Source organism: Osmerus eperlanus, chromosome 11 (genome assembly GCF_963692335.1).
Source record: "Osmerus eperlanus chromosome 11, fOsmEpe2.1, whole genome shotgun sequence".
NCBI lineage: Eukaryota > Metazoa > Chordata > Actinopteri > Osmeriformes > Osmeridae > Osmerus > Osmerus eperlanus.
This window is the reverse complement of record NC_085028.1, coordinates 3,770,570-3,789,918: the sequence shown is the minus strand read 5'-3', so window position 1 is coordinate 3,789,918 and position 19,349 is coordinate 3,770,570. Positions and strand designations below refer to the sequence as shown.

The following is a 19,349-nucleotide window of genomic DNA, read 5'->3' as shown; positions in this document are numbered from 1 at the left end:
TTGCAACATCACAGCGATTTGGCAAGAGTTGTGATGACTTAGAATGTCCAGTGCTAGCTCATTCCCTGGTGTGCGAAGTCGACTCAGCAGGCATTGCGTCCCCACAAACCATGTAGGTCATTGAAAAAGTGAAGCGGAACAACTGCAAAATGTTTAAACGTGCGGTGTTACATGTTACATTCCTTCCCCAGTGAAATCTACGCCAATGGCCTAGTGTGGGGAATACAGCGCTGTGACTGATGCTGACTTTGTGTGGATAGGGCCGGCCTGTTGCAGCTATTTATATCCCTAGCCCATCCCTGAGCCCTTGATCCCGGGCTAATTCCCAGCATTGTCCAAATCCGCGCAAAGGAGAGACAGACAGACAGAGAGAGAGAGAGAGAGAGAGAGAGAGAGAGAGAGAGAGAGAGCGAGAGAGAGAGAGAGAGAGAGAGAGAGAAGGAAAGCTTTGAAACACTGTATAACTTGAACATTCATGTCAGTAAAGCACAGTGAATGAATTAGACATTCATGCCAATAAAACATGTTCAAATGTAATGGAGGCAAAATCTCATCCAATGGAGGAAAAATGTAGTATGTGTAAATCCATGTTGTTTACTTATAAAAGCAGCCATATCAGCGGCGCCGACAGCTCTCGAAACCAATTTTGGGCCACACCAAACCACTGACCACACACCGCGTTTGGTGTTTCATATTCCCGTGATGCCAAGCTGTGTGCCCACTTGGCGGAGCGACAGTCAAGCACTACTGACGTCACCCAGCTGGTCTCCGTAATCGAAAGGGACGCTAATCCTATCCTGCTCCACTCCAAATCTCCACTGAGAGGGAGAGAGAGAGGGGGGAGAGAGAGAGAGACAGAGAGAGAGGGAGGGAGAAAGAGAGCGTAGATGGTAGTCCAGTAGACAGCTGGAGAAGCTTGAGACTGGTCAGTGGACACACGTTCAGTGTTTTTTTTAGCCAGCTTCTTGGCTTAGACCCACAGGAAGACGGGAGATTCTCACTGACCACAAGCACCAGAGTTCTCTTCTGACCTCCCAGGAGACCCAGAACCCCAGACTCTGGACTACGTACCCCCCCCCCCCCCCCCACACTTCCCCCCAGGTGTCGTCCTGGAGACCAACTGCCCCTCTGAGGTGGCGGCGGAGGGTGAGTGCTGTGGTAGCTGCATCCCTCCGGCTGCACCCTCGCTGCCTCCTCCACCCACAGTGGCACTGCCCTCTTTGGCCTGCGTGGAGTTCTGCCAGGATGGTGACATCAGCTTAACCACAGACAGGTAAGACCCTTCTCTCAGCATCATGTAAACAATGCATGTTTAGAAAAGTAAATGTCGGGATTGATTTAAGAGTATGGAGAGGTAACATGACATGTAAAAGTGGGATGTGTGTGGGTATGTGGTTGTGGATGGCGAAAGTCCTAAGTCTCTCCTTTCAACGGTAACAGTTTAGGAGTTTTTTTGCTTGTCGGATAAGGTTTACAGTGTTGTCTATGCCCTGTTAACTCGGGCAACAAACACCTTGTCACGTGGCCCAGTTTCATGTCCCCAATCCTTCCAATGCTAGCGTGAACTCACTGCAGCCTGTCACTGTGTTAGCCCTTTAATGGTGCTTCCAGGTTGTGTGGAACGTGCAGGAGGTTGAGAGGGATTACATGTGGGCTAAGCCAGTGAACCGGCATCACAGGAGCTCAAACTTTTTTGGTCCCAGGTGACACGCAAACAGCTTAAACCATGGGCTGTATCTATGTTAACAACGTAATATGAATTGGGTCAAAACAACAACAACAATTGAACTGCGACCATCACCAACAGCACATAACCCTTTTCATAAAACAACCAAGCCCCTTTCTTGTATGATAACCGAGAATTGACAAACTGCACCAGCCATATAATAAGAGATGAGATCTCTCTTTCACTGTCTGCTACCTTTTAAGAATATAACTATTAAAGGATTGTCACAACATAACCTGTTTACAAGAGCTACATATGACATTGATGAGGAGTGCCTGATAAAATTAAAGGAAATGACTAAGTCAAGCACGAATGCAAAGAGGAAGTTTCATAATATAACATGATCATATCACAACCTCAGCACTCAACCTTAACGAGAAGTTGCAATGCGCGGCAGATGGCATGGTTTGAATAAGCAGGGTGGCTTATCATCTCAAGTCATAACCCTTTAGCGAATTTTAGACTATAAAATGCCATAGCCACCCACTGCAAGTCATTCACGTAATGAAATATGAGGATGGCAAAGGATTTAATCCAGTTTGATATGATCAAACCCTCTCTGACTGCCATTGTAATCCGGGAGCTCACCCCGGAGTGGGTCTGCATATGCGTTTGTGTGTGTGTGGACACTCCAAGCAGACAGACAAACACACTTCAAGTAGGCACCATTAGAAAACGGCTGTGTGTTCTTCCCGGAACAGGTGTGCACACCAGAGTGGTGGACGTAGCTGAGAGGGATGAGGGAGGCAGCAGGAGGAGAGGTGGGAAGGGAGGAATCGAGGATGTGAACATCTGTCCCTGACAGCTGTGCGTTCGTCTAGACTGGCTGTCCTCCCCACCCCTGCTGGTTAGCGTGGCACAGATTCAGAGAGTTGTGAGAAATTTGAACCCTCAAATGAGAATTTTTGAAAGATTTTTCAGAGTTCAAAGGCAGGGATAAGGAAAGTCACTACGTACTCAAAATGATTAGTTCTTCTTCATACATGGTGGGGCCTTAGAATCTCTGTGTGTGTCTCTGTATCATCAAATTATATTTAATAAATACATTAAAAAGATTAAAACATAGCTATTTAAATGTGCTAAATTGGAATGAGCTTATCTCCTTATGTAATGTGTTAATTACATTATCCCATAGGCGGAAATCCTGGGGGGGGACAGGGGGGACACGACACCCCCATTCTGGGAAAAAAAGGATTTGTCCCCCCCAATAAATCACTGTAAACATAAGGAAATGTAAATAATATTAATAATATACATTTAACATATTACAATGTAAGCTATGTGTTATAGCAGTAATTTTGGTGTCTCCCTCAGGAATTGCTCTTGAGAAAATGTCATATAATTGTCCCCCCCCAAAATTGATAGCAGATTTTCGCCACTGCATTATCCTTTATGTTTATGCTGAATACATCTCTCACTTTTCAGGGGAATGATTGGCCAGGATTCTAATATGGAGGACACTTCATTGCAGAATAAAGTGGACAGGATACCTTTTCAGGTAAGTTGATGTCTATCAGTCTATCCTAGATTTTTCACCATCTTCTCTCACTTCCTCACACCCCCCCTTCCCAACACACCCCTCACCTCTAACACACCTCTCACACACCCCTCACCTCTAACGCACCTCTCACACACCCCTCACCTCTAACACACCTCTCACACACCCCTCACCTCTAACACACCTCTCACACACCCCTCACCTCTAACACACCTCTCACACACCCCTCACCTCTAACACACCTCTCACACACCCCTCACCTCTAACACACCTCTCACACACCCCTCACCTCTAACGCACCTCTCACACACCCCTCACCTCTAACGCACCTCTCACACACCCCTCACCTCTAACACACCTCTCACACACCCCTCACCTCTAACGCACCTCTCACACACCCCTCACCTCTAACGCACCTCTCACACACCCCTCACCTCTAACGCACCTCTCACACACCCCTCACCTCTGACGCACCCACACAGGCCTCTCGTCTCTAACGCACCTCTCACACACCCCTCACTTCTAACACACCTCTCACACACCCCTCACCTCTGACGCACCTCTCACACACCCCTCACCTCTAACACACCTCTCACACACCCCTCACCTCTGACGCACCCACACAGGCCTCTCGTCTCCTTTCCCCTAGATCTTCCCCGACCCAGTGGAGGTGGTCCTGGGGCCTGAGGGCTCTCTCCACTGCCTGGACTACGACCACGAGAAGGAGCGCCTGCCCTCCATCGTGGTGGATCCTGTCGACGTCAGCGAGGTGGAGAGCGGCGAGCTACGCTGGCCTCCAGTAGAAATGGACTTTGAGGAGGACGAGGACCTGTTCCTGGAGCAGTGCATCCCCCCGGCCAACATTGCTGACTGGGGGGAGGAAGAGGAGGAAGAGGAGACCTCCGTTATTTTCAACAACCAGCAAAACATGTCCCTCATAGGTAGGTGCTATGTGTGTGTGAGTCTGTTTGTGTGTTCGTATCGGTCTGATCTTTCGTTCATCTGTCTGCCTCTTTCACAGTTCATCTAAAGTTCACTTGCATTAGAAGAAAATGTACTTCACTTGAGTCATCGATTGTGGTCAATTTATGACAAATCCTTTCATATTTCTGACAGACCTTCAATCCGATGCATATACAGACGACACCCCTACTCTACCACCTGACAGTGCACCTGCATTAGGCCACTAGGCCACTCCTAGTATCGAACCCCCGCTGTTATCTTGGGGAAACTTCGCACCAGGATACAAGAGATCAATGGGCAACAGATCCCTGGACGTAATGGACTAACAGATGTTTGTGTAACACATAAACCAGATTGTAGCCATGTGGAGTTGAAGAGTGGTGTTAGTATTCTATGCAATGGATAATTGATATGTCTTACTTTTAGCATACATAGAAATATCTGTCAAGTATTTGTACATATTTAACAGCACTGGTGTAAGTGCTTGGAGAAATAAAGGAAATTCTCACATGACAAGACACATGCACACACATTGTGTAATCGTGAAATAATGTTAAAGTTTTGAGTGATGTTTGCGTTTACTCATTGTTGGAAAAATTGAAGATGTAACACATTTATCCTGTATAAGAACAAGCACAACAACTCAGTCTTTAACTGTTGCTCAACAGATCTTGCTTACATTCTATTGATTCTGTTGACTGATTTATGTCAATTATTATCACTCCTACACTGCATCTACAGTCGGAAATACAGCACAGACCTCAACTTTACAAAGATTAGCTGGAATAACGAGTAATTTAAAGGGATATTTCATCTATAGGTTAGCTATTCATAATGTTACTGTGATGTTTAGAAACAAATGCTACCAACAGGTTTGCCCTGTCATTTACTTGTGCATATGAGTGGCAAATACAAAGCACTGGTTTTGTTCCAATCCCACAATAATCAAAGAGCATTAAACTTGGGAAGTTTGTACACAAAATACGGAATCAAAACTTCTTCTTAGAATGGAAGAAGAAATACCAAACCTAATTGGTCTTCTGGACATGAGTCAAGGTTCTGAGGAAGTGTTGTGTGATGTGATCTTGCGAAATGTATAAGAGAAGAAAACAGCTTTTGGAACAGTTCCCCTGTAGCCTTCTGAACTGTGGCATCAACATCAGTCAAGAGGGAATTAAAGGTAAGGTAAATATAGAAAATACACAGTACAATAATGGACCACGTCTTTCTAGTCTATTATGAATGGGAGCTGTTCTTGACAGTTTAAATTAAGAAATTTGATTTAGCAATTGGACACATTTCATAACTAGTAGATGCAAGAACATTTAAGTAGAAATTAATTGTGCCTCTCTATGATTGTTTATTTTAACTCCCTATGCTTGTGGGTTTGTATGATTCTGAAGTCTGCTCGATTCAAGTGCTGCTTGATGACCTGCAATCTCAATGACTGTCAAGAACATTGACAAAGTGCATTCATGAAATGTTCAACATGAAATGTTGAACGCTTTGATTCATTCATTAAAAAGCGTTTGTGTGCTAAACGTTTATATATTATAAAAATACCATAATAATAATAATATTTATCTTCTATCCAGACCCCTTCAGCCATGAGTGCAGATCAAGACTACTACTTTGGAGACATTGACTTTGATACGTTTTTCACGGATGAGGAACGCGAAAAATTCAACTACTCCGGTAAAATACCCGTCCCTGAAATCTCGAATTCAGTTCTCGACGTGCGCCATGTGGCGTTGCTCGTCTTCTTTGGTCTGGTCTGCCTCGTGGGTGTCCCTGGCAATGCCTTGGTGGTGTGGGTGACGGGCTTCAAAATGCCGCGCACCGTCACTTCTATCTGGTTCCTCAACCTGGCCCTGGCTGACCTGCTTTGCTGCCTGTCTCTACCCCTGCTTATGGTGCCTATCGCCCTGGACCAGAACTGGCCTTATGGTGCCGCAGCCTGCACCCTGATCAAGAGCTTCATCTACCTGGTCTTGTACTGTAGTGTGCTACTCCTGGTTCTTATCAGTGTGGATCGCTGGCTGATGGTATCCCGGCCAGTGTGGTGCCAGAATTGGAGGAGGCCTCGCCAGGCTATCTGGGTGTGTGCGGCAGTCTGGTTGCTGGCTCTACTAGCCACCACCCCCCAACTTGTTTATGTGAAACTGAGGGAAATAAGCCAATCGAAGGCCATGTGCTTGGAGGTGTATGGCTTAACCAGCGGCTGGGTAGTCATGTCCTTCCGCTTCCTGACGTCGTTCCTCCTGCCGTTCCTGGTCATCGTAGGGTGCCACAGGGTGGTGTACAGCAGGGCGCACTCAGGGTCGTCGAAGGCCACGAGCGAACGCAGCCGGCGTACGCTGAAGGTCATCGCCGCCGTGGTGCTCAGTTTCTTCCTCTGTTGGCTCCCACTGCACCTGATGGACTTTGTGATGCTGGCCACGCCCCAAACCTCACCGCACAGCGCAAACGTGCACGTGCTACATTCCGTGGCACTGTGCCTGGCGTATCTCAACAGCTGCCTGAACCCACTGCTGTATGTGTGCCTGGGCAGGGGCTTCAAGCAGAGCATGAACCGCTCCCTGCGCGGCTTATTCCAAGTCATTGGCGAGGAGTCGACAGTAACCAGAACAGATACCTCCCGGTACACCTCCAGGTCCAACACCCTGGTAAGCCAGGCTGTGGTCACGGTGTGATTTCTGTATCTTAACCCTTGTTCTCTTCTCTTGCCTAATATTGCAAAAGATACCACTGCTTTTGAAAGCATCCTGTTACATTTGTCATCATCTCGTGCCCACAAGATTTTGATACAAATTATTTCTTGCTTAGATTGAACATATCATGTAGCTTAAGTAATATTATTTACAACACTTTCTAAAATAATATTTTTGTATGTTCTGAATGCATTTTGAATAAATAAATTACACAAAACTTTCAGTTTTTGTAGCAAGATGACTTCCTAAGTTGACTAAATTAAACCTAACCACAAAGTATATTATTGACATTAGACATTTTCACTCATATGGATATGAGAAATATATTTATGTACAGTGTCACTGAGCAGTAAGAGCATTAGTCCCAATCTGTTAAAGATGTTTGCCCTTGAATGGGTAAACTCCTAATGAAGGCTGTGCTACTCGTGTGTGTGGGAGATATGAGAAAACATGCCGATTGCTAAAACACACACATCCACAACTATTGTGTTGACCCTATTTCATGACTTCCTTTTGTGAATCTGGAACAGGTTGCTGAACTGTTTTCGTATATTATTTGACAGATTTCTGTCAATTGTTATCACTTGTAAACATCACACCTCCACTTTGAGGAGGTCAGCAGGTAGGCCTATAGCTAATCAATTCATGGAACATTGTATCCATGTTACTTTTGCACTGTGTTACCATGTTGATATAAATAAATGTTTCTGATAAAAATGCTATGAATAGCACCACTGCCCTGTCGCAATGCAGTGGATGTCTAATACAAAGGAAAGGATAGTTGTAGTTACAAAGCCACAATAACAACAGAATATTAAATAAAGTAGTAGGGGTCGATATCTGAAGGTGGATTGGAATCTCTCGCTGCTCAATATTGTCAACAACGTTTTTTTTGTTGGCGTTGAATTTGTTGGCGTTGAATTTGTTGGCGCTTCCAATTCTTGCAAATATTTCCAAACTAACCCTTACAAAAAAAGAAGTATATTAAAGTATACTATAAGTCTACTAAAATATGGATAGTACACTTTTAGTTCACTTTTGATATACTTTTAAGAAGTATGCTTAGAAAATAGTTCACTTTTGACATACTTTTAAGTATGCTTTGAAAATAGTTCACTTTTGATATGCTTTTAAGAAGTATGCTTTGAAAATAGTTCACTTTTGATATACTTTTAAGAAGTATACTTAGAAAATAGTTCACTTTTGATATACTTTTAAGTATGCTTTGAAAATAGTTCACTTTTGATATGCTTTTAAGAAGTATACTTAGAAAATAGTTCACTTTTGATATACTTTTAAGTATGCTTTGAAAATAGTTCACTTTTGATATACTTTTAAGTATGCTTTGAAAATAGTTCACTTTTACTTTTAAGAAGTATGCTTCAAAACAGAAAATGGTATACATTTCTTCTGGAGTAGGATGTACGTTTTCTATTATTATACAGCAAAAACAGTCAAAATACTTTTAAAGTACATTACAGGTAAACAAAATGTAGATCCATCTTGTATATTCTAATTATTCATGTCTAGGAAAATCTATTATGCATTGCACATTGAATCTTTTTTGGTACTGAAGCTTTAACCTTAATTACTGCCAAAACATTTTGAAGCCCTATACTCTTATACTAATAATTATTAATTTGAGTATTAATGGAAAAAAGCAGGCAGAAGGGTTGCATTATGCATTGAAATGCAGTGGCTCATTGGCTGGTCAATTCCCATGATGCAAGGTGGTAAATAGTGTAACCACAAGTTAAATGACTGTTACATTTGATCAGAAGACCTGGATTTTTATGACATGAGTGCATACACAGTAATTAGCTTCTTTCAGCTAATAATCTGCAGTGTAACTTGGCGAGGGCCCGCGTTCTTTGAGGGGCCCCCAAACATTTACATATATTAGTAAATCATAGTAAATGGGCATTCATTAAGTTTACTTCTTGAAGTACTTACATTAATTGAAAGTGCCCTTGAAAGTATCCCAAAGTTTACTTTGAGGTACTTTAGGAAGTATACTTCATGAACTGAAAGTGCACTACACAGGTTACTTTAGAGTATTCAAAGGTATACTTTGAAGTACTTTAGGAAGTATACTTCATAAACTAAAAGTGCACTACACAGGCTACTTTACAGTATTCAAAAGTAAACCTCAAATACACTATAAGTGTACTTTAAAGTGTACTAAATGACCTAAAAAGTGGGCCAATTCAGTTTACTTAGTACATAAAATAGTATATAAATAAGTACACTGCTAGTATACTTTAAGTACCATGATAATAGTATACTTTTTATACTTACAAAAAACTTGAAGTATACTTCTTTTTCGTAAGGGAACCCGTGTCACCCCAGGCCAGACCCTGAATAAGCAAAGTTACTTTGTCAGGCCATCATTCAACTACTTACACAACACAGCTGATTGTAAAAATAAACGAAAGTGTTTTTATTATTATTTATTTTTATAAACGAAAGTTAACTTAACATGACTGGCGGCTATGACAACACGGAAGTAGGCTACAATTAGCTCTATAGTTATTTTGCTGCTAAAAAGCCCTCAAATTTATTTCTCTTCTGGATACATATCAATTAATTTAAAAAGCCCCTTTATTTTTTTATTTTTATGATTCTTACTTTTTGTTTGTTTGGTGTATTGTGATCTTTCTCTTTTGATATTGGCTGTGCTCAACCTAACAGTGCGTTCACACTGCAGTGGAGCGGGTGGCGCGCGGCGTCGGCTTCCAATTCATTTTCAATGAAACCAGGCGTTGACGCTCGCGTAGGGCATTGTGGGAAGGCGAGCGGAGCGTTGCAAGTTGGATTTTCTCAACTTTATGTAAATGAGGAGCGTGAAAACGCTAGCGTTGGCCAATCGGATTGGTTTCTTGTTTCTTGTAACGTAGCAACTGTTCGTCATGGTAAACATTTCTAGGTTTGACAATTTCAAGATGGAGGAGAAAATTTTCGTATGTGTCTGCACACCCAGTTCTGTTCAGAACAAAGTTACTAATCTGACGAGCCTGAATTTAAAGATTACATTAAACTAATAATGCATGGTGCATGGTTGCCGATGTCGTCATTGTTCCTAGTGTGTTTTTATAGCCTACTTTTAAATGTAGTCGTCACATTACGTGACTGTTCTGTGCCACTGCTAGCTCGCTAGCCCAGCCTACAAACGACTGGTTGAGTGACCGGTGGCGTAACATGTATTCTACTGTAATCTTGCACTAGTAAAATCTTGCACTTACATAAATGTTGTGTAAAAGTGGTATTTTGATCGATATTGTGAGTACATGAACCCAAATCTGCACGCTTGGCCATGACTACAACAGTGACCTTAGAGAACTACAACTCTGTATTAACTTGTCTAACACGCCCCCGAGCGTGGTGTACTGTGGGAAGGCAAGCGATGCAGAGCGTTAAAAAACGCTGCAGTGCAGCGGAGCGGGCGGCGCGCGGCGTCGGCTTCCAATTCATTTTCAATGAAACCAGGCGTTGACGCTCGCGTAGGGCATTGTGGGAAGGCGAGCGGAGCGGAGCGGAGCAAGTTGGATTTTCTCAACTTTATGTAAATGAGGAGCGTGAAAACGCTAGCGTTGGCCAATCGGATTGGTTTCTTGTAACGTGGCAACTGTTCGTCATGGTAAACATTTCTAGGTTTGACCATTTCAAGATGGAGGAGAAACTTTTCGTATGTGTCTGCACACCCAGTTCTGTTCAGAACAAAGTTACTAATGTGACGAGCCTGAATTTAAAGAATACATTAAACTAATAATGCATGGTGCATGGTTGCCGATGTCGTCATTGTTCCTAGTGTGTTTTTATAGCCTACTTTTAAATTTAGTCGTCACATTACGTGACTGTTCTGTGCCACTGCTAGCTCGCTAGCCCAGCCTACAAACGACTGGTTGAGTGACCTGTGGCATAACATGTATTCTACTGTAATCTTGCACTAGTAAAATCTTGCACTTACATAAATGTTGTGTAAAAGTGGTATTTTGATCGATATTGTGAGTACATGAACCCAAATCTGCACGCTTGGCCTTGACTACAACAGTGACCTTAGAGAACTACAACTCTGTATTAACTTGTCTAACACGCCCCCGTGCGTGGTGTACTGTGGGAAGGCAAGCGATGCAGAGCGTTAAAAAACGCTGAAAGAGTGTTGTTATATTCAGAGCCTTGATTTTGTTTGTATTGTGAAGGCATAATAAAACAATTATAAGATAAACGTTATTTTGCTGCTGCTGAACGCTATGTTCTAGTTAGCTACTGTTACAGTGAACATCTCCATGTTAACGTCTTCACCTAAACCAGACGGGCTCTGCTAAACTAGTAACAGATTAACGCAGAGCCATAGAAACAACCTTGCTTCTTTGAGTTTGGCGGATCGCAGCCAATTTAAAAGATGCATACACCGCCACCTAGTGTGCAGGAGCCTGCCTACATTACTTCTACCAGAGCCATAAGTAGCGTGCAGTAGTCTCTTTATATAGCTCTGCTACCGACTCCGGTGCTCTCAAGAAATATGCCTAATCACTGTCCATCCCTGTCTCGCTTTGCTAATCCTCTCAACCGATCTCTCCCTTTCCAAATCATAAATGTGCATTGCAACACCAAGCACCTCTCACACTACAATCCAAACACACCTACTCACCCTCAAAAACATGTACCTTTCCGGCTACCTCATCAGCCCTTTCTTTCCCAACAACACCTGTGTTTGGTGGCACCCGGCCAAACTGCACCCACCACCCCTGCCCTCTCCAAAGCCGTCAACACCACCATCAACCCAAACGACAGGTCTCCCCTGTCTGACGTGCCCGTCTTTATACGACAAAGGGCAGCGGCCGAATCTGAACACCACCTACCAGAGGGGCTGCACCTCCTCCACCCCACCCCAAACCCCTCCGTGATGGCCACCATTTCTGCTCTGTTGTCACTCAGCCTCACCAGAATGCACGCCTCAAATTCTGGTATCCACACCCCCTGCACCCAGCCTTTCACTGCCATTTGACGCATCCATATACACCTACACATAGGCATATAGTGGAGGGGTGTGTGTGTGTGTGGTGTGTGGGGGGTCATTCTGTAAGATTCCCCTAACATGTAGCCAGGCTTGGCAACAAAAATACTTCATTCATAAACACAGTTTCAACAGATGACAGCTTTATTTACAAAGTACATTCCTATAAACAAGGCCACGCATTGATATTTACACGTTTATGTGCATGCTAGTGAGTGTGTGGTTGTGTGTGTACCTCCCTCACTAAAGTCTGTCCGCTAGAAAGGGCCAGTGCTATAAAAAAGAGTGGTGTTGTCAGTTTGGTCCACTGGTCCCTGACCACAGGTGTAAATGACAGAAGGAGCTCCTTGTTTGATGTAATGAAGTGTTTCCTTTAGACAATGCAAATGTATTGTCCTGTATGATGTACAGTTAATAGACAGACTGATAACATACATTTTTCAGATAGAATAATCATATTTTATTATAGAACACTGTGTTCAGACAAGAGACGCCAACGTTTTTTTGGGGACTAACTGTACTTGCTAGTGTTGGAGAACATGGACATTTCAGATTATTTTTGTTGTAGTAATCTACCAGAGCCAATAACTTATCTTTTTCCGAGTATAAATCTTCTTAGCATTTGTGTATGCATTTTGTGTCGGATGACAAATCGAAACACCTTCAATTGGAGAGATGCTCTAAAAGCACTGGCCCACTCTGCACTGAGCCAGTAGCTCCTCTCCCTCGTCCGTCACGCATGCGTTTTAAACAGACGCCTCATTCGTACTTTTGATCAGAACAGGCAGGTCTCATGTCAGAACACGGCTGCACGGACAACCAGAGGTAGAGCCAGTGTGCGGTCTCGTCATGGTAGTGCAGACTGTTTATGGGAGAAGGTCACAGCCCTGGTCCAGGAATTACTGAAAGGTTGCAGCTGGCGCTCCATTAAAGCGACGGTAACGCTCCAGCCAGCACCAGCCTCAGACGGTGGTCATGACTTTGAGCGACCCTGAGCGGAAGCGCAGGATCTTCTTCTTCAGCGCGTGCGAGGCTTTGATCTTGACGAAGGTTTTGGGCGGCGCGGGGGTCTCGCAGGAGGCCTGGGGGGAGGAGGAGGAGGAGGAGGAGGGGGCGAGGCGAGGGGGAAGCTGCTGAGGCCACACCAGCCCCCCACTCTCGTCCGAGTCGCTGGAGAGAGAGCTGGAGCCCGGGGAGTAGACCTCGCTCATGCTGGACTCAGACTCGGCCGGGACGGCCCCCGTGTAGGCCTCCTCTCCCCGGCTCAGAGCCACCCTTTCTGGGTAGTCGGTGTGCTGGGGCTGGGCGAGGGGGTGGAAGTGCGGGCAGGGGTGGCCGTGACGGGCTCTGCGAGTCGGCCTCCTGTGGGACTGCGCTACCTGGGTCTCTCCCTCATCCTGACTGAGCTCCAGGTTGGAGCACCAGCGCCGCCCCCCCTTGCTGCTGCTGCTGTTCCCAGGGTGGGGCCCTCCGGCCTGGGCATGGCCCTGGGCTTGGCCCCTCCGACCCTGGGGCCTCTCGGTTGTGCTGTACCTGCGCTCAGGTAGGCCTCGCTGGGCCAGATGGCTGTTCTCAGACTGGGAGTGGCTCGCCTTGTGGTGACTGGCTCTTCTGGAGCTCTGGCGCTCCTCTGGGCCCTTCTTACTCCCAGACCTGGGCTTGGAGCTGGGCTGCTCTGACGATGAACACCCTCGGATGAGCTGTGGGGGCTCGGGGTTGTAGTGCATGGGAGAGCAAACTGGCGCGTGGTAGGCTTGGCCAGGGATAAACTGGGCACTGACTAAATGGTTGTGTGAGGCTGGGGAGTGAGGGAGAGTGTAGAGCTGGGGGCACTGGGCCTCCCCACCACAACAGGGGTCAAAAGCTCCATAGCTGGGGTCCAGGGAGGGCAGAATCCCCCCAGCCAGGGAGTGGGGTCGGGAGTGGGGGTAGGGAAGGGCTAGATAACAGTCCTCCTCTATGGAGGGGGCCTCCCCTCCGTACCCTTCCTCCACCTCATTCCCTAGGTGGTCACAGCCCCAGGCCTGGCCCTCGGGGTCAGGTGAAAGGTCGCGGGGATCGTGGGTTCGGTGCTCGGGAGTGTGGGAGGGCGTTTGCCTGCGCAAGCTGCTTTGTCTGAGGACACTGGGGTGTGGGGGGTCAGGGTTCAGCCTGGTCCGGGGCTGGCAGGGCCGCGGAGCGAGAGTGTGCCGCTGGATGAGACCTAGGATGTAGCTCTCCACCCGCAAGGCATGCTGGTAGTCCTCCTGCTCAGGGTCTGTGTGGTCGTGCCAGTCCGGGTGGGCACTATGGGGGTCCCACTGCCAGGGCTCGTCAGGCGGGCCCTCCTCGGCGATGCCCTCCAAGGGGGGGTAGGGGGCGGAAAAGGAGCGTGGCAGAGGGGCTCGGGGGGTCTGATCCATCATACTCTCCTCGTTCAGTAGGAGGGAATCGCCTAAACCCACGGAAACATACAGAATTTGTTTTTTTTGTTGCTTTTGTTCCATATACTGTAATAATGAACAGCTGTTTTGTAGTCTTGGCAGAATTGGTCAACTTACCCAGGGACTTGGGTCTCTCATTGGTGTACATCCAGGTAGAAGCGGGCTCTGTGCCCTCAGAGGAACATGATTGGCCCTTTGGAGACTGCCCCTCACTGGACTCATAGAAACCTGGGAGAAAACACAGATGATTTGTCAATTAGTATGCCTCTCAACTTCTGAGCTCCTACTCACACTGCATGGCAAGTAAACCAAAAAAAATCCCCTTTACACATTTCACAAATCCCAGAACCCTTTCCGGCATTGACAATTGGAGCACGAGGAACTAATAATATAAAAATCAGATTAATTATATAAAATGTGTATGTCATAGAAGCCATACAATAAGTACTGAATAAACTGGAATCACTACCGGCTGGAACAATTGACAGTGAAAGTGAGGAAATGGTTTAAGCCCAGAGGTTGATGGGTACCTGAGCTGGGCCGGCTGTCGCCTGCATCTCCTTGGCTGCCCTCGTAATGGACGTCGTCCGTGTCCACTCGCAGCTCACCTAACTGCTGCTCCAGTGCCAACATTAGCCCCCAGGGGGAGCTCTGGAGGGAACTCTGAAACACGGTCATATCGTAAACGGAGGAGCCACACACAGTTCAGTGACAAGGTACATCAAGTGTGTCAGAAATGAACAGAAGTAACAATAGAGGGTTTTTTTTTAGGGAATGACCAACTCTAAATCAACCCTGGCTCCAGAAAGCTGCATCGTAATTTTCCGTCGATTTGTTTGAACCGAGTTAGTATGGCACAGCACATCTGTGCATTCCCTATATGTAGCCCCAGATGTATTACATAAGCTGACAGAGTGCAGTCAGCCGGAACATGAATAATTCACGGTGAGGGAAAATGTTGAGATGTTCTTTTTGTGGGTACACACACACACACACACACACACACATTCCACCAGGGGGTAGAGAAGTGAAATTTGACATCCTTGCTCAGTCAGCCAAAACATTTCTTCATGTCTCATATAGAGGTCACGTAAGGCTCACTCTGACAATAACATACAAACTCTGATTTGACAGATGTGATACATCTGATATAAAAGACAGAATAATCTCGACGGTCAACAAAACGCTGAAACACTCGACGTTAAAGATCCACAATGAAGAATTTAACACGAGGCACGTTTCATGTACAGAGTGTGTTTTCTGTATACAAAAAAATCATACAGTAAGTAGAACAAAGATTGATGAGTACTTGGTCATCTTGGCCTATCAGGAACCAATATGAGCAGACTAGAATGCATCTTGTGTCAAACACACAAGCTAATATCGCCTACCATTGGGTATAAAACTATGAGTCCACAGTGGGCTGATGACTACATGGTGTTGAGAGAAAGCAATCAATGCTTTGTCTGGTGGGACCACTGTGATTCTGTTTCTCTTTACAGAAGCCCCACCCCTACACACAAACATCTTTCCATTTCTATTTTACAAGATTATCTCTGGGAAAGGTTGAATATTTCTTTGGTTACAATATCATGTTGGTTGTCCCTCTTTAACTACGGCATGTGCTAAAGAAGGAAAAGGACAAAGGATATTGGAAATCAATCAAATCCATTGTGGCACACTTTCTCCCAACGGATCATTATGACCTAAAGAGGCGAGCTAGGTGGACGCACTGACTGCAGGATCCTTCAATCGTGAAGACGCAGAAAATCGAGAATGACGCGCCGAAATATATTGTCAACCTCACACAGTGCCAGAGGTGGGGGCCTTGCAGGGACCCTGGTGATGGCAAGACCTTTTGATTCTGCTCCATTATTAATGACCTCCTCCAAACACAGACTCCAGGCACGATGGTGTCATTACTATTTCACTGCATCCTCCTTTGCTTCTTGTCGGCGGGGGAGGGGTGACTGGGAAAGGAGAGGGGGGGAAAACAGCCAATTTCAGCGGCAGTGAGTCGGTAGGGAAGTGAGGCGTGCAATAGGGTGCACACACACACACACACACAAACAGAGCCATATACACACATAGGCGGCTCTATAATTGAAGCAGTGTTGTGACTGGCTTTAAAGAGAAGGGGCTGTGGGAGGCCGGAAACTGCCACACAACCCCCTGCCCCCTACTCAGTCTCTTCACTAAGCCACCATTCCCCCTAAACACACACACACACACAACCTAGACTCTCCCCTCGCACACACACGAACATGCACGTGTCTTTTGTTGCCCTCTCTCTCACATACACACATGAAAGGAATGTAAGTTGCCTGGTACATAGACACACTCCCACAGGCATGTTTATGTAGCAGGCGTGAAAGGCGAGCAGAACACTATGCCCTCTCCTCTTCAACCTCAGTTGGAACAGCTGGCTATGAATGGAATTACTCCAGCCTGACTTCTCTGTCAGTGCTCAGGTGACACCCAGCTGAGAGCTTCTGGATCAGGAGGACGCTCTGTTCAAATGTGTGTGTGTACGTGTGTGTGTGTGTTTGGTGTTCGTGTTTGTGCGTTTTTGGCGTTCGTGTTTATGTGTGTGTGCGCGCTTGTATTTATGCTCTGTCAAATGCCTGACAGTGTCCTCCAGTCATGGGCCCCCTGATTGGCCTCTCACTAAACAAATTGGTTCTCTCAAACACATGGGTGCACACATGTCTCTGGCACAGGGAAATCTAAACCGAGGCCAAGGCCACTGGTGAGTACAGACACAAACGTAGCCATCCCCACCCCCTTCTCAGTCACACACATACTCTTGCTCACGCCCCTCCAACGCACACAGCAGAGGGGCCGGTGGCTCGTGCTTTCCCAGCTGCTGTCTGGTGTCGCATGGCCGTCAACACTTCCACACAAGCCCCACAGACCAGCGGAGAGTGAGGTCGGAGGCCACAGTCATGGCCAAGCGAACGTGGGTCAGCTGTTTCTGCGTGTACCTATATTCTAGTGAGAGACGACTGGTTTCTGTTGGGGCCACAGTTCATATTTAATCTATGCTGCGGTCTCACCTGGAGTCCATTTTGACCATATCAAGGAAAACGCCATGCATTAATTACTTGAACGCTTGGATAGTCATTGCGGGTAATATCCATCGATCCAATGACAGATCTCTCAATTTGGAGGATATGGTGAAATGCACAATTACGCACTTTCTAAAGCCAATCACTCAATGGGGGGTCTTGGGACACAGTCTGCCACAGTCTAAGCCAGCCAGTTTGAACTCCGCTGACAGCTCATCTGAGTGATACGTTCCACTTGTGTTTTTTTTAAAGCGGCAGACATGCATGGCTCCACTCGCGCCGCGCCGAGCCTCGCGATCATTAGTATTCCACTCCATATGCGCCTATTGTTTGGGCCGTAGCGGAAAGGGGCGCGGAGGGGGAGGCGGGGAAGAAAACGAGGCGGCTGATTTAATTTCTTTTTTCAAGCTTGCCTTGAGAACAGCGGATTGTGCGTTGTCAGAGTCTGCACTGTCCTATTTCCATGTCTTTCAGAAAACGCTAAAGGCAAGTTGGGCAAAAAGAAAATCACTCCTTAACACGTCGCCCTTTTCATTCCAATTCCAATTTGTTTCGCATTGCCAAAGTGCAAATGTACCATTAGCAAGCCATCTATAGCATCAACTTATTACAAGGCAATTATCTTGTAAAACATATCTGTCCAATTTATGGAATTCACTCAAATTTGCACGTGCCAGTGTGTACAACAAGGCTTCCATTGTAACGTGTCCGAAAAACTTTCATAAATTATGACCAGAATCAGTATCCGATTCTTCAAGCTAATGTATTATTTGTGCTTATGTAGGAATGTTTCGACTGTTTAACGACCCTACCAAATTTGCTTTTAATTTCTGGTCGGTTATTTATGAATAAGCACTTACAAAATAGAAAACTATTAGTGCCATGAAAAGGGAACAATGGGTCATTAAACGGTAGACTACTGCGAACGACTGGTTCCCCTCCCATTTCGCTAACCAACGATGTAAATCTCAGCCCAAAGGATGAAAACGCTTAAAGTATTTCAGAGGGTAGCCTACATAGCCTATCATTAATCAAGTTAAGTAACTTTTCTTGCAGATGAGTGTTGACCTAACAATAGGACGTTGGCTATCTCAATGCTATTGTTCGACCAATGGTCACGGTAATTATAAACGAGAGTCGAATTTCCTGGATCTTGAGACTCTCAGCAGCCAGATGTAAACTTGGAGTAAAACTGGGGTTAAATTGTGTAATAGGTGGCGACCACCGTGGACGAACCGTCCGTCATAAAGGCTGATTCTATCCGTGATTTCTGCGAAAGTCGACATTATAAAATAAATCGACATTATCTTCACGTAGGAACATTTTCAAAACATCAACTCTTGCTTTTGAGTTCAACTTAACTTACCAGCTGACGTCTCAATGTCAAGTTGTCTTGGTCCCAGCTGCTGAAACCTGATAGCTCACTTCTAGATGCATTTTCTATCATGGGGTCTCCAAGGGTCAGAGCACCAAGGACCAAGCATTCCTGCTTCTGCTTGCGGAGCTCCAGCTCACACAGTCCGGCAAGACTGGCCTCCAGGCGCTCCTTATTTCTACTCCGCTCCACAGTCATCGGAAAGAAGACTTCACGGTACATGGATAGGCTACCGGTCTTCTAGTGTTCCCGGAAAATTTGAACTTGTTTTTGATGTGATCTTTTACTAATTGTCAAGAAAACATAATTCATCCGTACCGAACTATAATCATAAATTTGCTCGTGTAAACATGCAGATTCTGCCCCGTGAGTTCCTTCGTCGCGCTAGGCGCTACAATATACCATTCCAGTTCACAGCTGTCAAACGTAGACTGGAGTGCTCCGCCCTTTTGCGTTGTCCATTGGTTCCTATATCACAGACACTGTTAAAACGGTATGCTTATGCGCTTGTTGCAACTCAGCCCATGTCCTCATTGGATAACAGAGTCCGTGTCTTCGCATAGCCCAT

At 45.7% G+C, this 19,349-nt stretch overlaps 3 protein-coding genes across 4 annotated transcripts; 2 read left to right on the top strand and 1 right to left on the bottom strand.

Annotated features, from left to right (window-relative positions):
- Positions 1-846: 846 nt before the first annotated feature.
- On the top strand, positions 847-4,745 carry lbhl (LBH regulator of WNT signaling pathway, like). Its single transcript, XM_062473718.1, has 4 exons — positions 847-1,273; positions 3,152-3,224; positions 3,874-4,165; positions 4,341-4,745. The coding sequence occupies exons 2-4, from the start codon at positions 3,156-3,158 to the stop codon at positions 4,412-4,414; spliced, it is 435 nt and encodes a 144-aa protein (XP_062329702.1). The 5' UTR covers positions 847-1,273; positions 3,152-3,155; the 3' UTR covers positions 4,415-4,745.
- An 87-nt stretch (positions 4,746-4,832) lies between these two features.
- On the top strand, positions 4,833-7,109 carry c5ar1 (complement C5a receptor 1). 2 transcript variants are annotated; one of them, XM_062473716.1, is made up of 2 exons: positions 4,833-5,372; positions 5,783-7,109. In XM_062473716.1, the coding sequence occupies exons 1-2, from the start codon at positions 5,280-5,282 to the stop codon at positions 6,878-6,880; spliced, it is 1,191 nt and encodes a 396-aa protein (XP_062329700.1). In that variant the 5' UTR covers positions 4,833-5,279; the 3' UTR covers positions 6,881-7,109. The 2 variants fall into 2 exon arrangements, with proteins under 2 accessions (XP_062329700.1, XP_062329701.1); XM_062473717.1 differs by having other exon boundaries at positions 5,286-5,367.
- Positions 7,110-12,038: 4,929 nt separating this feature from the next.
- On the bottom strand, positions 12,039-19,261 carry LOC134029476 (dapper homolog 3). Its single transcript, XM_062473578.1, has 4 exons — positions 18,773-19,261; positions 14,869-15,001; positions 14,456-14,566; positions 12,039-14,349 (listed from the first exon to the last, which is right to left on the bottom strand). Exons 1-4 carry the CDS (start codon positions 19,001-19,003, stop codon positions 12,878-12,880), a joined length of 1,947 nt encoding a protein of 648 aa, XP_062329562.1. The 5' UTR covers positions 19,004-19,261; the 3' UTR covers positions 12,039-12,877.
- Positions 19,262-19,349: the final 88 nt, after the last annotated feature.

What these genes read in the sequence shown, in the direction of transcription:
- lbhl (XM_062473718.1), top strand. Translation starts at nt 3,156, where the DNA reads ATGATTGGCCAGGATTCTAATATGGAGGACACTTCATTGCAGAATAAA. An exon ending in TGGACAGGATACCTTTTCAG is followed by an intron (nt 3,225 to 3,873) that starts GTAAGTTGATGT and finishes CCTTTCCCCTAG; the next exon opens with ATCTTCCCCGACCCAGTGGA. An exon ending in GCAAAACATGTCCCTCATAG is followed by an intron (nt 4,166 to 4,340) that starts GTAGGTGCTATG and finishes TATTTCTGACAG; the next exon opens with ACCTTCAATCCGATGCATAT.
- LOC134029476 (XM_062473578.1), bottom strand. Translation starts at nt 19,003, where the DNA reads ATGTACCGTGAAGTCTTCTTTCCGATGACTGTGGAGCGGAGTAGAAAT. An exon ending in TGACATTGAGACGTCAGCTG is followed by an intron (nt 15,002 to 18,772) that starts GTAAGTTAAGTT and finishes ACCGTGTTTCAG; the next exon opens with AGTTCCCTCCAGAGCTCCCC. An exon ending in CGACAGCCGGCCCAGCTCAG is followed by an intron (nt 14,567 to 14,868) that starts GTACCCATCAAC and finishes GTTTTCTCCCAG; the next exon opens with GTTTCTATGAGTCCAGTGAG.
- c5ar1 (XM_062473716.1), top strand. Translation starts at nt 5,280, where the DNA reads ATGTATAAGAGAAGAAAACAGCTTTTGGAACAGTTCCCCTGTAGCCTT. An exon ending in AAGAGGGAATTAAAGGTAAG is followed by an intron (nt 5,373 to 5,782) that starts GTAAATATAGAA and finishes TCTTCTATCCAG; the next exon opens with ACCCCTTCAGCCATGAGTGC.